Raw genomic sequence first — 17421 nt, forward strand, 5'->3', positions numbered from 1 at the left:
GCTTCTAGCAAAAATACAAAAAAACTGACAACACCTTTCATAAAGATATGTTAATAGGAAGTATGAGAATATCGACACCTTTGTGTCCACAGTATTTAAACTACGTTTTGACAAACTTCAAGAAGTCATTCCTTCTTTTGGATAAAAGCTTTTAAAAAAGTATGACAAGTTACAAAGGCTACATCTTAGTTCTTTGAGACATTGCTCCCAAAACATCACACTGCACGATTTCTTCAGTGATAGGATAGAAGGATCTTGAATAAAAATATGTTTTCAGAGTAAAATAGCAAATTTAATGCAAAGAATATTTTACCAATTTTTATTCTATTTTCTAGGAACTAATGATGAGGAAAAAAGGCCCTATCAATTAGCAAAGGAACAAAGTAAGCAATTCCTATTCTTAATTTAATTTTAAACTTAGCTTGAGCGCTTTGTCATTGGACTCACATTGTCTAAATCATTAAAATGAATACACCACTGAGGTCTGAGGCAAATCTATTTACAGTGATGTTACTCATAGTCTGGTTGGTGTTCAGGAATATTGATCTGTCTTGTTTGTCTAATAGGAAAATAATAAACAATTACTAGGCAATGTTGGAGAAAGTAATCAGTTTTTATATATCACTAATACAGCAGACCTCCCAAAACATAAAGGTGATGATCTGCATAAAATCAATGTGTTATGCTACATTGCTTATCCTCATCACTGCTAAGATTCTTAGCAATAAATGGTGTAAGTTAAAAATCAAATCACTGGTAGACTGAAAACATGTACTTGAAAAAAAAATTCTGCTTTATTTAAAAAAGAGTGTTTCTGCTTGATAAACTGAGCATATATTATTTTATAAAACTCAAAATATATTTAGAAACAAGAGTCAACAATTTTGTAGCAATTTTGAAATTGCACTGCCTAGAGGGGAACTTCCTTCCCAAACAAACATCAGGCAACAGTTCAAAGCTGTTTCCAGATTCCAGCAAACAGCATACAGACCAGCTATAACAACGTGATGTGCATAAACTACATGCTGCAGCCATTTTGCTGGAAGTAAAAATATGTGTAAACTGACTATGCAGGAGCATCCATTGTGCAGGGAAAGGTTTGAGAATGCAAAGAAAAAGCTCCAATAGTAAAACCTCCTTGCCTCTAGAAAAAGAGATGTTATTTTAGCAGTGGTACTTTAGGAGTCACTTGGGTACATCGCTATTATTAGGATTTTCACACTATTTTTAATAACCTGTAAGTTGAACAAGCTGTGCTTAGCAACAGTATGTTAAAATTGCTACAGAAATTTTATAAAGAAAGAGGTACAGAATTTTCACAAAGGGCTTCCCTTAAACCGAAATACAGCAACCAAATGTCTATTCAACATCCTTTTTTGTGAATATTGAAAGCAGTGCTTCTTGAAACAAAACATGTAAAACCCCCATTATTTCAAAATATGTAATAAAAACCCAAAACGTCGTGCAGATCTGTATAGTGCTTTTGCAGTTTCAAAGACTACATAAACCTGAAAAGTTCCTAAAAGAAGGTGTCAAGTTTTCTCCCATCCATTCTTTCCTGAAGTTGGGACATTGCTACTCCAAATTACCTCAGTTTCAAACGCTGGTATATAACAGAATTCTTACTGGGTGACTGGGTTCCCTGCTAGCCTAGAATGCAGAAGGGAGACCTTGCCATGTACCAGCAATGAGCACAAAAAACATAAATCAGGCATATTACACAGGATTTATTTGGCCAGCCAGTTACCTGGTTTCATTCTCACTGTTCATTTAAAAGAACATACAGCATGAAGAATAAACTTCTTTGTCTGGCTGATTTTGGGGCTGGTTTTAGGCAGTCATGTTACAGAGACCATAAACAGTTACAATAAACACTCAGGGTAGTAAAACTGCTCACACCACGTGCCATTTTGACTTGCTGCTTCTTACAAAGAATAACACACACAAAACACTACAGCAGAATACTCATGCATGACTGCTGCTTTCAAGATGGTGTTCATAAGAAGAATACCAAGAAGAGTGGGACAAAAAAAATAAAGCTTCGAAAAGTAAAACTGAACACTAATAATATGTTATTTCTCTACTTCTTTGAATATTTAATAAACAGCTAGTCTTCTACTGCCAAGAAGACTTCCAATAAACACTACCTTTGCCTTCCAAAAGCAAAAAATTACCCTTCCCTTCCCAGGAACTTACCATAACTGGAAACTGGCTGTCTGGGTAGAATCACAGAAGTCAATACCCATTGTAGCAGCAATGGATCCTCCAGGCTCAAGGCACTCTGCATGAAGAGATTTTTAACAGGTAAAGTACCCATGCAAGGCAACAGAAGACCTCAGATGCAACCCCCCAAACTTCACATAATTAAAACCCTTAAAAAGCTCTGTAAGAAAAAACCCGATAGCTGTAGTTTTATTTCAAGGAGGTATGACCTAAATGTCACACTTTCGTGTTTAAGTGTCCTGGATCCTCCTTCCCACACAGTTAATATACTTCAAATGTTGCCATTTCAGTCTTACAGCCCCATCAACAAAATAAAGCTTTCTATTAGAAAAGTGAGGAAAAGTATTTACAGAAAAAAGGTATATTGAAGTTACATCCTTTTAATTGTGTACAGGTGCAGCCCTGAGATTTCATTTTCAATAACACCAGTTTGCAGGTTTAGTTAGTAAATGGCAAAACACAACAAATATTAATAAAATCTACATTAATACACTCAGTAATGGAAAATTAGCTGAACTTAAACTATTTCATAATTACTGTGGTTTACTTGTCTCTCAATATTCCACTTGCATTAGCTGGAAGGGAGGAGAAAGATGAACACTAAATGGAAGATCACTTTGTGCTACACAAGCAGTGCAGACTGAGACTCTTGGCAGTTAAGGTATCATGAGATATACTCATTCTTAGATTCTTGGCTAAATCACTACACTATATCCTTAATGTTGCAGACATAAAACATTCTTTACAGCCTTTTTCCTATAAGCTCTTTCTTTACTTATGTAAAAACAAGTACTGAAGCAGTCTTTGACTCCTCAAGATGACAACAAAGAGCTGAAAGCACAGTTAAAAGAGAGGAATTCAAATTAAAAGGATTGGGCAGGCAGAAAAATGTCTAATTTCCAGATTATTCATAATATATCTGACACTTTTCAGGAACTGAAAGTAGACAGCTGCTCCATGACAAAATGTAACAAAATATAACTATATCAAGATTAATTTTGCAAAAATACAGAAAACATAGACTTCATGCCTCTGGCCAAAGTCTAAACTAGCACTAGGAAGTGAACAGAAAACAAAGTATTCCAAGGAGTCTGTATAAAGCATTGAAAGATTACAGGCTCCAGCTCAAATTCAGAATAAACTTTACCAAAGTTTTTGAGTTTAATGTTCTCAAAGGGAGTTTCAAACACACTTAGTCAACAAGAAAATGCGCAGAGGCTCAGATGAAATAATTTGAATCACTTTTACTGGAAAAATCAGGACAATTGCCCACAGTAACTTGCAATGACTGAGGCAACAATAGACTTATACTCCAGCAGGAATACCTGACTACACTGACACTTCTTCTGTTGGGTCTGATGGGTAAATTATAGCGTGTGTTTTCCAAATGCTGGAAACATAAAATGTTTCAGGTATAGAACAGGTATACAGGCTTAGTTCTAGAGAGAGTGACAAAGAACACGGAAGATTTGCATTCAAGCAAGAAAATTAACATTTTGGGAAGAATTACAGATGATGGATAGCTTATTTTCTGCAGAAAAAACCAACAGCTTTACAGGACAGATGTCTTTCTCGGGGAAATAAATACTTTAAAGGGTAGGATTATTTTGTGGAGCTCAATAAACTTGAAACAGATAACCTATTAATTCTATTTTTTCCCCATGGTTTTATGTAAGACATGTGAATGCTACTGTTAATTGACTGTTATTGTGGGTACAATATCTCCTGATCTGATTTATAGTATTACTGGACTTCTGCTTGTAAACCTTTGTGCTTTATTTCTTTAAATGTTTACAGGCAGGGAATAAACTAAAGCTGATGGGCAAAACTAACTTGAGTCCGCAACTCTGAACTGGACTTATTCTTAGGAATAAGCATCAAAACATTCACCTAAAATAAAAACAAATATAGTTTTAAAAGTAACTACTTTGATCAAGTATGTATCAACTCCAAGTAAAGAGTTATTAATATTAATTCTGAAATAAACTATAGCACTATAATTGCTTTTGAAGCTATTTGGTGTATATCTCTATAATCTTTCCAATGTTTAAAAAAAACCTATTTTGATAGCTTAGAGACCTTTAATACCAAACATCTTAATTCCTTAAAACAAAGAATAATCTTTGCTTCACTGTTGTGCTTTAAGAACATGTTCCTCTATTCTCCTATTGTGATACATATTCATGTAATAAAGTAGCTCATTGAAGGAGAAGAATTTGTATTATGAGATAGAGACACTTTCTCCTTCTGACTACACCACAATATCCTAAAAGAACTGCTGAGAAAAGAAAGCAGGTTGGGTACACAGGTACTACTCTTGAAAATAACTTGCTGTGATCTGTGTTCTTTCTCAGGTTTTATACTCTTTTCCATGAACAGAAATTTAGCAAAAAAAATTATCAGAAGGTAGAAAGTAAAACAATTTAGGTCAGGTCTGGCTACACATAGCCTTTTATCTAGTCTATGCAGACACACTTGGAAGTATGGCACATACATGCTCAACTACAACATACACTTCCACTCTACTGCCATAAGCTCACAGGGAAAAAATGGTAATGCTCCCAGGCCACCAATATAAATGGTACATCTACACACATATTTAAAGCTTGGTAAGAAAATAATTGTGCATACAAAATCAAAACCTTATTCTTAACAGTAGCCCATAATAGCCAGTCTAGAATAAGGCAGTAAGAGAACTGAAGTTTGTAGGGATGCAGAAAGATTTTATTCTATCAATTGGACAGTTGCATGTGTTTGTGTGTGTCTATGCATACCACCCCCCCGCCACATATACGTATATGAGTATACATATAACTATGCAAAACCACTTTCCTGTATTTGAAATTTTGCTGAAGAGTAAGGGTCTGCATTTTTTAACATAGGATATGGTTACCTATTGGATTAAACTCATGCATCTTCATGCCAGGAGGTAATTTCTTCTCGCCAATGTGAATATTCTCTATCTTCTGATCAGTTGTGTTTGTTACTGTCACTTGCACAGGTACCATATGATCACCAAAAATGCCTGGCTGTCTTGAGAAGTGATAATGAGCTGCTAATCCTTTTCCACTCATTCGGTGAAGCAGTTCATGTGTTTTTGTTGGCACAGACACTTGTGTAGTGACCTGTTAAGTACAACACAACAGTTGGCAAATGCTGTAAGTCAAGAACAGTAAAAACGACAATTGAATATTGCACTTTTCACTCAGCTAGAGCACCTGCTTTCGAGTTGGAATTTCAGTGAACCAGAAACATGTAACGACATATTCAAATGCATAAACAAATTGCAGTAATAGATCCCAGATAACAGACACAAAAAACATTTCTGGTGCTGGAAATAACTTCGCTGTATCTGTCTCACTTTCTACTATAAATCAGTTTCCAACCTTTTAGCTCTACAGTTACCTATGAAATTATCATGTTTTCTTAAGAGTTACAGTTAAATAGTTATGTTTTTTCCAAAAGCAAACATTCTATGCATCAGAACTAAGCCCATTGCATAATAAAAAAGTATAGTGAGAAATAGCCTTTTGCTTCTCTTGTTAAAACCACAAAAAACATTGCCTAACAACTACACCAGTGAAACAGTAAAAGCATAGTTATATAGAGCAGAAGGATGCTGACACTTTTTAAATAGTCTTGCTGCTAAAAGCAATAAGAGAAATCCCAGGGATGTCTGGGTCCATTCTATCCTGCAAAAATAGTATGAAAAAAAATATTCAGTGTGCAAACAAATTCCCAGATACTGCTGACAAGGAAACCAAGAGGTCAAAAGTACAAAACTCAACTGCACACAGAAATTTGCAGACAAGTGAATTTGAATTCTTCATGTAAGTTTTAAGGAAAGATTAGGGTTACTTCAAATCATATTTATAAAATATGTGACATCACATGACCAGACTTAGAGGTAATGCAAAATTAATGGAAAAGGTGTAATTTGTATGGATCTTCAGAGTTACAGAAAATTCAAAACAGATTTGAATAGAAGTTCCAGACTTTCACAGATTAATAGTCTGCTTAGTTTTCTAGAACTAATTGACAAGATCAAACTGTCAAAAGACAACTCAGTTGTCAAGAAATAAGAAAGGAAGTACTTTGAATAATTAGTATCTTATTGGTTCACAGAAAAAGACCATAACAATAAGAGCTTGTTAGCAGTCAAATTAGCGTGTTGTTTAAACCATTGCTCAAATAGTGAATAAAATTCAAGTTTTAAGATGGAATTTAAACCTTACTTTTAAGTTTATGCTTAGCCACTAACTTTTAATATTTAATTCAATTTGAGCAGGACATGCATAATAGGAAAGTTATTTCATGACAAGGTTCTCCCATTTTACATTAACAAGCTTAGGATAAATGTTTAATTAATGTTAACACAAGTATTTTGAAGTACGCTAGCTTTTTTGTGTTAGCTTATGGCTAGCTTTATTAATACTATATATTAATAGGAATGAAAACATAAAAAGTTAGTAGTCAGAAGTCCATCATGTAGATACACAGAATCATAGAACCATTAAGGCTGGAAAAGATCTCTAAGATCTGTGTCCAACTGTTAACCCAGCTCTGCCATCTTCAATAAACCATGTAAGTGCTTGATAATTCTTTCAATGAAGAAATTTTTCTAGTACCCAACTTAAGCCTCCCTGGCACAACTTGAGGCCATTTCCTCCTGTTCTACCATTTACCTGGGAGAACAAGCTGACCCCCACCTGGCTACACTCTCTTTCAAGTAGTTGCAGAGAGCAGTGAGGTCACTCCTGACCCTCCTTTTGCTCAGGCTAGAAACTCCCAGCACCCTCCTCAATCAATCCTCAGAGGACTTGTGCTCCAGACCCGTCACCAGCTCCATTGCTCTTCTCTGGACTCATCCCTGGACTTCAATGTCTCTCGTGTACTGAGGGACCCAGAATTGGACACAGGATCTGAGGTGTGGCCTCACCAGGGCTGAGTACAGGGGGACAATCCCTGCCCTGGTCCTGCTGGCCACACTACTGCTGATCCAGGCCAGGATGCCATTGGCTTTCTTGGCCACCTGGGCACACCCTGGCTCATGTTCAGCTGCTGTCACCAGCACCCCCAGGTCCTTTTCCACTGGGCAGCTTTCCAGCCACTCTGCCGCAGCCTGTGGCACTGCCTGGGGTTGTTGTGACCCAAGGGCAGGACCTGGCCCTGGGCCTTGTTGAACCTCACAGCCTTAGCCTTGGCCTTTTGGATCTTTGCCTCTAAGAAACCTGTGTTGGTTGGGCCAAATCCCCTACCTGTCTTGCATGTACCTTGCGATGGCACTCAGGATGAGTGGCTCCAAAAAATGCATACACATAGCGAAAAAAAACCTCTCACTGTACTTAAATTGTATCATTGATCCAAGTTTTACTGAATCCTTTCTGTGATTTTTAGAGATTTTAATCTATGCCCCCTTCAGTGTTATTTCTCATTTCAGTAATAATTTCACTTGTGAGCTCATTCACTTACATTTTCAACATCATACTACACATAGCGACAAAAACGCAAAGGACAGTCAGAATAATGACACTATGTTTAAGTCATCCTTCTTCCTATGGAACATTAATTTTCACTTGTATTTAACGTGGCAGTACTAGAAATAAATAAAACATATGTATGTTGAACAAAGGAATTTCATTCTGGAAAACGAGAGTTTCCAAAGCCTCCACTTGCTAGCAAAGATTTAGAGCTGAAAAAGGCTGATGTAACTGTAATGTGATGTATTTAACAGCTGTAATGTGATGTATTTAATAGCTGCATCAGTCCGGTAAAGAGTCTTTTGTTTTAATTTTAAAATTTTTAATGCAGTTGCAATGAAACCCATGAGACAGACACCTGCAACCACTTTGGGGTTAAAATAAAACCCCACAGAGTTAGCAGAATAAGAACATCCACTAACCAGGAGATAATCTCCTACAAATCTTACACAGCATATGTTTAAATAATAGAAGTCGTTTGTGTACCTTTGGATGGTTTATGAAAATAACCAATCAATTCTGCAGACACAACATTATTTCTAAAGGAAATCTATGTGACTCATGATGCCTGCAGATACACAGAGACAAACCACACATATTTTATCAGTTTATTACAGTAAGCAAATAAGCGTGGAATGAGAGTGCACATAACTGTCTACTTAACGCTTACTGAAACATTTATAAGAGCTGTTATCTCCCTAATAACAGACAGACAGTGTGCAATTTTAGAGAGGAGAAAAGCTTCATATTTTTTAACACTTCACTAAAAAGTAACTGAAGAGTGTAAAATGAAAAATACTCTGTGCAGTTAGCTGGTAATGGACCATATTATCAACTCAAGTTAGATTTATAGGATACAAACTAGTCACTAATAGTTATTTTATGACAGACCGTGTCTGCTTTTTTGGATGAAGATTATTAAGATTAAACTTGCAAAACTTTTTTTTTAAACAGCTGTTTAGAAAGACAGTAAAAAAAATTAAAATATTGACTGCCCTCCCACCCCATTTTGACTGAAAGCAACCACATGTAGGGACTCAACAGCGAAATCATATGGTTACATTATCTTGGTACCAGTCAGATTGGCCACCAGGCTGACTGCACATGTTGAAAGAGAATTCATCACCCTAAAAGAACTGCAAGTATTTTTAAACTAGTTCTTATATAAGAACAAGAGCAACATTAGGATTTTGCCTTGAAAGCCCCCCCCTCCTTTTAATCATGTAAAGGGAAACGTGTAAGATCACTGATAGTTCTAGCTTTCTTTATCACAACTGACCTGAATAGTTACAAACCACCGAATACTCTCAATATGAACATGTTTCTTTTTGCTAGCTAAGTTCTTATTAATAAAGGTTACATTGATTCAAGAAACTATTTTCCATAATTATTTAAAATAAAAAACAGTATGTGGTTTATTAACCCTACTACAGAAAACGGAGGCAGACACACATTTCTGAATGAAGTACCATAGAATCACCACAGAATCAGAATAGTTTGGGTTGGGAGGGACCTTAAAGAAGCACTGTTATTATTAATACTACTGCTACTACAGACATAAAATTATCTACGTTTTCTTTTGTATTTATTCCTTATTTTAATAATCCTGCAATAATGAACACAGATTAATTCTCAATCCTAATTCATAAATGTATATATGCTTGGATAAAACATATATTATTGGAAAAAAAATTGCTTCTAAGGATGAAGAAGATTTTAATTCTATTCCTCTAATTTACATTCTGTTAAAGCAGTGAACTACATCATTTAATCTAAGTAATCCTCGTATTGCCAATATCCATGACATAATCCAAGAATTACCTACTGAGCTGTGAGAGCTATAATCTCTCTCACACTCGTGGTAAAGCTATGCTCCAGTAACTCTGCAACAGCTAAGAGGAGAAAGGCTATCACATAGCCCAGCCACATTTACATGATCTTTCAACTGAAGCTATGAGAGCAACTTAACTATAATTTTATAGTATTAGGAGAAAGATAGAAAACCACAAAACCAAAAGTCAACTACTGTCAGGAAACATGATCAATTAACAGTTATATGTTACTCACAGTGACAAGGTAATGCCTCCCTTATACAGCTCCCCCCAAAAAATTAGTAATTCATAAAAAGATAAAATAAAAAGCTAGCAAAGAACGTCAGCATCCTAGTCTGCATTATTTCATGAGACTCTTGGAAATCCCAACATTACAGCATATCCCTATCACAACGATATGGATTGCCAAAGTAATGACAGAATCCCTCTGACAGGGAGCAAGGAAACCAAACAAGCAAGCTAGGTAGCTCCTATTTTATATAATCTAAGAAAGGCAACTGGATACCATGATTCAATTCGGGCTAATTTATCTAGATATACAGACACTCAAGGACATAATGTTGAATTCTGGAAAACACTTTCCACCAAAGGGGCATTTAACTGCTCTACATTTACTAAATACCTTCTAAAAGCCGTATCTGCTAGGAGCACCCTCAATTTCTACTACATCCTACCTCCCTTCTTTTTGCGTTGTCACCAACTTTTAGGCTCTACACTTTCCTAAATTATAAACATATTGATGAGGCTAATTGAAAATTACCATATTAATGATTGTATCTTTAAACTGTTAACTGATTTCAGACAATTTCAGACATTATAAAATGAGTTCTAAAAAATATTACTTCATTTCAATATTGACAGATTATTACTTTTGTCTCCAAAACCTTGCAAGGAAAATAGAAACCAAAAGAAATAAAACCCAAAACTGCTCAAATAACTTCCACTGATTTTTAGACAACCCAGAGACGAATCTCAAACAAAGGACCACTTTTATTATGCTGCCTACAGTCTGCCTTTGTAAAGCTGACAAAATAAATTATTTCCCTGTGTTTTTTTGTTGTTTTTACTCTAATATTTGTACAGTCTCAAATCATCCTTTCAAGAAGAATCATGTGCTCAAGGTATACCATAGAACGGCTTGGGTTGGAAAGGATGGTAAAGATCACCAAGTTCCAACATCCCTGCCATAGGCAGGAACACCTTTCACTAGATCAGGCTGGTCAGAGCTCCATCCAACCTGGCCTTGAACACTGCCAGGGACAGGGTATTTACAAGTTGACTGGACAACCTGTTGCACCCCCACAGTACAAAACAGAACTTCTTCCTAATACCTAATCTAAACCAGCCCTCTTTCAGTTTGAATCCATCCCCCTCATCCTGTCACTACAGGCTTTTGTAAAAAGTCCCTCTCCATCTTTCTGGTAGGCTCCCTTCAGGTACCACAAAGCTGCAACAGAATCACTACAAAGCTTTCTCTTTTCCAGCCCTTCCTCATAGGAAAGGTACTCCATCCCTCTCTAATCCTCTTGGTGACCTCCTCTCGACTTGCTCCAACAGGTCCACGTCCTTCCTGTGCAGGAACCCCAGAGCTGGACACAGCACTGCAGGTGGGGTCTCACCAGAACAGAGGAGCAGAATCCCCTCTCTTGCCCTGCTGCCCACACAGCTTTGGACGCAGCCCAGGACAGGTTTGGCTTTCTGGGCTGTGAGTGCTCATGGCTGGACCATGTCCAGCCTCTCCCCACCAGCACCCCCGGGTCCTTGGCAGGGCTGCTCTGATCTGTTCATCCCCAGCCTGTGTTGGTACCAGAGATTGCCCCAATAAAGGTGCAGCACCTTGCACTCAGCCTTGTTAAACTGTGTGAGATTCCCATGGGCTACCTCCTAGAACTTGTCCATGGGCCTCAGGATGGCATCCCATCCCTCAGGTGCGGCAACTGCACCACTTGATGTCATCTGCAAATCTGTTGAGGGTGCATTTGATCCCTTTGCCCATGTCATTAATGAAGATATTAAATAACACTGGTCCCTGAGGGACACCACTTGTCATTGATGTCCATTGGGACTCCGAGACGCTGACCACGACACTCTGCATACGGCCATCCAAACACATTCTTTTACCCCTCTAACAGTCCACCCATTAAATACATCTCTCCAATTAGACAGAGGCGGAAGCAAAACAGGGAGAGGGGAGAGCAGGATGAAGGGGGCACAAAAACGCAGGGGAATCCCACTTGCCCCCTTATCCCATTTCACTCCTGGATCACAATCGGATCCCTGCATTCCACTTCATCCCAGTCTGCCCCCTTATGATGGTATTTCCATTACCTCAGTCTCTTCCCATTATCCCAACTTCTCCCACTTGTGGTAGACTGTGTCAAAGGATTTACAGAAGTCCACAAAAATAGTATCTGTAACTCTTTCCAAGTCCACAGATGTATCACTCCATCATAGAACTGGGTTGGTCAGATGGGATTTGTCCTTCCTGCCATGTTGGCTGTCCCAAATCATCTCTCTGTCGTCCACGTGCCTTAGAACAGTTTCTAGGAGGATCTGCTCATCAATTTCCCAGGCACAGAGGAGAGGCTGACAAGTCAGTAGTTCCAAGGGCCCTCCTTTGTTCCCTTCTTCAAGATAGATACCATAGTTCCACTTTTCCAGTTACCTGGGACTTGCCCTGAGTGCCATGACTTTTCAGGTATCATGGAGAGTGGCTTGGCAGCTACATCAGCCAATTCCCTCAGGACTCTGGGATGCATCTCTTTGGGCACATTCATGTTCCTCAGATGGTCATGAACCTGATGTTCTCTGACAGTGGGAGGGACTTTGCTCTCCCAGTTCTCATCCTGTTATCCCTCCAGTCAAGAGGTAGGAAGAGTTTCCCACTGAAGACTGAAGCAAAAGTTGTTAAGTACCTCAGCCTTCTTGTCTGTACTTACCTATTCCAAGCATTCTTTATCAGGAGCTATCACATCTTTGACCTTCCCTTTTCTGGTTAATGTACCTGTAAAAGCCCTTCCCGTTATTCTTTGTGTCCCTTGCCAGCTTCAGTTCCAGTCTGGCTGCCTTGGCCTTCCTCACCCCCTCCCTACACAACTGTGCTTCATCTCTAAACTCTTCCTAGGTCACCTGTCCTTGTTTCCACTGCCTCTGCATTTGCCTCTTTCCCTTTATTTTGACAAGCACATTCCTACTCAGCCACGCCTGTCTCTTGCCTTCCTTGTCTGATTCCTTGCTCCTGCAGATTGCCACCTCTTGCACTCTATAGAAAACTTCCTTAAAGATCTGCCAGCTCTCTTCTAGTCCCTTGTCCCTGAGGACAGGGGATCCCCTGTCAGGGGATCCCACTGACCATTTTCCCAAAGAGCTGGAAGTCTGCTTCCCTAAAGTTCAAGGGCCTGACTTTCATTCCTTACCTGACCCCATCAGAACTGCTCACTCCACCAATGCACGATCCCTGCAGCCCAGGCTGCCTCCAATCTTGATGTCCCAGTGAGCTCACCTGCACTGGTGACCAACAGATCCAGTAACATCTTCCCTCTGGCAGGGCTGTCTATCACCTGGGCCACAAAGTTAACCTCCACACAGTCTAGGAGTCTCCTGGATTGCCTCCAGCTCTCCGAGCTACTTTCCCAACACCTGCTGGGGTGCTTGGGTTCCCCCAGCAGGACAAGACCCTGTGGGGGTGATGCCTCCTGTAGCTGGAGCAGGAAGGTTCTGTGAACAGGTTCTTGGCCAGGCAGCTGTAGCAAGCCCCAACCACCAAGGTTCCCTTTGCTGCCTTGGTCTCTGACTTACCTACAGGCTTTCCATCTGCACATGGGTATAAGCCATGAATCTAGAGATGACCAAAATCTTCAGTAGTACTTTATTTTCCATTTTTGAATACTTTTATCCCCCTTAGATTTTCCTATGGTTTTCTTAAAATAGAATCAACTAGACAGAATTGCAGTTACACTGTTTCAACAAAAACTATTGCTCTTCAAGCATAAATATATCATGTAGAAGAACCAGAACCAGAAAAGAACCAGTGCCTTTACCTCGTATTCATGAACAGCAGAAAACTCTGTTAGTTTCATACCAGACTAATCACGAACTTTCAAAATGGAGTGTGAATCTGTTTTGCATTTCACGTATAACTGGGGGCCATGAAACAGCTTGCATTTGGCATAAATAATAGAGCCTAAAGCCTTGCATTATAACAACACACAGTTTTATTTGAGATTTGGGATCTCTCCTTTTCCTCCTGCTGAGCATAATGAATCACAGGAATATTCCAATGAGAATATTAGTAAAATCTTTTAAACCAACACATAAGGAAGAAGTTCAATAGCAACAAAACGGGAATATTCTCATTATTAAATCAGAGTTATTACAAAAGCATGAAGAAAAGGGCTAAAATCAGTGACATAATTATGAAATACAAACCTTGGTATAAACTCAGAAGTATACATTCTCCCCCAGCAGACCTGCTGGGATCATCAGTCGACTATAAAAAGGGTTTAAACAGATACTAGGGAAAATTTTTCTTGTAATTACACTAACAGAAAATTCCCACACTTAAACTGGTGAAATTCATATCTGTGCAAGGGAGACCTTGAGATTTTCTATCCTTTTGTCTTATGTATGCTTCTGTGGAGTGAAGAGCAGATGGTCTGGTGGCTGATGCATATGTGAGACTTTCATCAAGCAACATGAAACACTTAGACATTAGGTGTTTCAAGGAAAAGGCATGGTCCCAGAGCAAAACCAAGTAATTTACTTAAATTCTGCCACTGACCACCAAACTTCAAAGTCTGAGGACTGCACTTCAGGACATGGCTTAGTGGTGGCCTTGGCAGGGTTAGGTTTGCAGTTTGACTCAATGATCTTTTTCAACCTCAATGATTCTTTGATTCCATGATTACCTGAAGTCATTTAGGAGATAGAAAACCAGAGTAAGGTGTCAGCCTTACCTTGCATCCTAATTATGAATTTGAAATAGTGGACATTGCTGAGAGGGATTAATATAGATTTTGGCATTGAGTCTAAACGACTTCAAAGAAGTTCCTACAAATGGTTTCTTGTATTTTATTTTGATTTCTGGCAAACAGCCAGTACTCTGGCGACCTCTAAAGTGAAAACATACTGAACCCTACTGGCCATAATGTATAATTTTACAGTTAGGTTTATACTGTAACAACTCCTGCGTATTGGTTTCTTTCATCAGAAGCATCCAGCTTAAATTTTTCCCCAGAAAAGGACATCATGTATCAGGATATGTGTATAATATAACTGAAACACTTCTACACAGTATTACCCACAAGCCAAAGTGAATTCTGTCTATGATACGCTATATTCAAAATCTAGTATTTAAGAATGCCAAAATGTAAATTACATCTTTGCCAGCTTCATACAACTGTATGTGAATCTTGTTCACTGTATTGTTGTTGAAGAATGCAATACATTATTTTGGTCTCTATCAGGATGATCCTAACACACAGTAGCCAACTCGCAAGGACAAAAACATGACATAAGCACTGAACTCTACACAAGCATGTAGACATTAGACATCAGTATCAGTGCTTCCTCAGCGCAGGAGGAGAATCTCCATGTGTACCACACTACATCTCTTACACATGATATTGATGTGCCAATTTTCTCCAAGTTTTATTACATTATATACATAATATTTTAACCTAAACAAATCCATAGTCCTTAGACTGCAAAAAATTACAGCTGACCTGAGGCTATGCTAACATATAGTTTTTCTGCGTTTTGTTGTCCTTAAGCTTTGCTTTTCATCCTTAAAAAGCAAGAAAAAAAAATCATGCACTACAGTTAGTAGTCTGTTAAGCAATGAAGGGATTTATTTATAACCAATTACATTCAGTTTGTTCAAATTTAATTTAAACAAATTTAAATTTAAAAGTACATTTCTATTTTTTTGTTTCAGAAACGAAATTTGTGGCATCAAATGACATACTCATCCTTGAAAAGCAAATTTCTTTTCACACTCATAAGAAGAAACACCACTCAATCCCATCCACACTGCTCAGAGCAATGTAAGCAACACCAAGCACAACCTGCTGCAGTCAAAACCCTCACCCAATGGATGTCTCCAATGAAGGCTCCATGTACAGACACTGAATGTTTGCAGAAGCTGTGGCCATAGTTAAGGCCCTTAACTATGTTGATGACTGATGGCAAATTAGGTAGGTAACTTTTCATCTACTTTTGAAATTATCTTGGTCCTACTAATTCAGAGTATTAACTATTATTATCGTCTAAGACCTCCACAGATTGTTAGCTTACTGAGCATAAGCACAGCAGCAGAAGACTGTGACAATGACCATTTATTAAAATTTACCCCATTTAGAAACATCTTTTAGTACACAAATGTATCTCCTAGTAGTAGAAATTCACGATTTATGTAGCAAGCATCTGGTATAATACTGCTGGTGTTACAAAGGTCCTCCAATGTAAATAGTAGAATGATTTTTGTACATTTTTAATAAAACATTCCAAAGTAGTAACAGTAAAGTTTTACACAAACCTTATTTTGCAGTCATGAATTCCTAAATTTCACTATACAACTGAAAGATCTATTTTAGAATCATTACAAATGTACCTTTCCCCCATTCTTCTGGCATCTTCAAATCAAGAACAGAGATGCCAGGGACTAGAAACAAGTAACACTTGCAACTGTATAAAGACGGTAATGTTTCTTAACCCAAGTGAACAAAAGTTAAAAACGAAAATTTTTATTAACTGCACAGAAACCAGTATCAATTAGGAAGATCTAGAACTACTTTTTTTAGTCTTAATATGTCAAGGGCCTGTTCACCAAGCCATTAGGAGAAAAGCATGTAAAAACAAGGTGATAGTCTGGACTAAAGCAAGCTTTTAAAAACTCTGATGATGCAGTGTTTAGTCATAGCACTGTTCAACAGCCTTTTAAAGAGACTTCTGTCTCTCCAATATCCTCTAGAGTCTCTGGCACAAGAGGGCTGAAAATATTTTCAAATTATTCTGATTTGAGAACACAGCAGCACATCGCTTACCAACCTTTTTAAAAACAACCTTAACACATGTTTGGAGGTGGGTAGTGAGAGTATCCTCTTTCTGCAGCTGTTAGCAAGAAATCTTAGAGCACATTAAAATGCACCTGCATTGACATAATTTAAAAGATTCCAAGTCACCCTATTTTAACAACTGCAACATCCTTGCATTTCACTGACTTCGCACTGCTAGCCTACAACTCATGCAGCAACACAGTACCAGTGCACAACAGGTGTGGAGTTCCAGGATAAAGGTACCAGAGCTACACTTGAAAGCCAAAGTGACCTTCTGTCTCTGGTCTGCAAGAAGCCTGGAGATTAGTAAAAAACATCCTGGTTACAGGAGAAGTGGAAAGAGCGCATTGTGGTCATGTGAACTGCCGGACCTGTGGGAAGTGAGGAATACCATTTGTTACCTTCACAGGTCTTGTTTACCTGTTGCCATAAAAGGTAATGTAGTGAAACACGATAGTTAATTGGAGCACTTTGTAGTGCAGAGTCATTTCCTGTTTGTGTTGCAGTATATAAGGAATTATCACTACGCAATAAATGTCTTCTTTTCTTACTACCATCTTGTGAAGTCTGCGCCCTAAAAAACACTGCAAACAGGGAAGATAAGGCCTTGCAGAAGTAACATCTCTCCACTAGTTGAGTTAGCCCCATGCTTAGCTCTTCCTTTCAATGACCAAATATTTATTTCCTCAAACAAGTTTTATTCCTAACATTTGGGACAAAAATCACAGTATTATAATTTGAATACCAGGGGTTTCATTCCATGTTGTGGTGACTCTTCAAGTAAAAGTGAGCAGATGCAATCCTACATGCATCAAACAAAACCTGGTTATT

The 17421-nt window shown here is 38.2% G+C and overlaps 1 protein-coding gene across 3 annotated transcripts in view; it reads right to left on the reverse strand.

Annotated features, from left to right (window-relative positions):
* AP3B1 (adaptor related protein complex 3 subunit beta 1) overlaps positions 1 to 17421 on the reverse strand; it is a 157796-nt gene that overhangs the window by 25414 nt on the left and 114961 nt on the right. For all 3 annotated transcript variants that reach the window (XR_014846883.1, XM_085042815.1, XM_085042814.1), the window contains exons 23-24: positions 5117 to 5348; positions 2197 to 2281 (exon numbers count right to left, since the gene is read on the reverse strand). Coding sequence is in view for 2 of the 3 variants with exons in the window: in XM_085042815.1 (XP_084898941.1) it covers positions 2197 to 2281; positions 5117 to 5348 (317 nt within the window). In the remaining variant the exon portion in view is untranslated. The remainder of the gene's footprint in view (positions 1 to 2196; positions 2282 to 5116; positions 5349 to 17421) is intronic.

Source organism: Lichenostomus cassidix, chromosome Z, assembly GCF_008360975.1.
Source record: "Lichenostomus cassidix isolate B80296 chromosome Z, HeHo_3.0, whole genome shotgun sequence".
Classification (NCBI taxonomy): Eukaryota; Metazoa; Chordata; class Aves; order Passeriformes; family Meliphagidae; genus Lichenostomus; species Lichenostomus cassidix.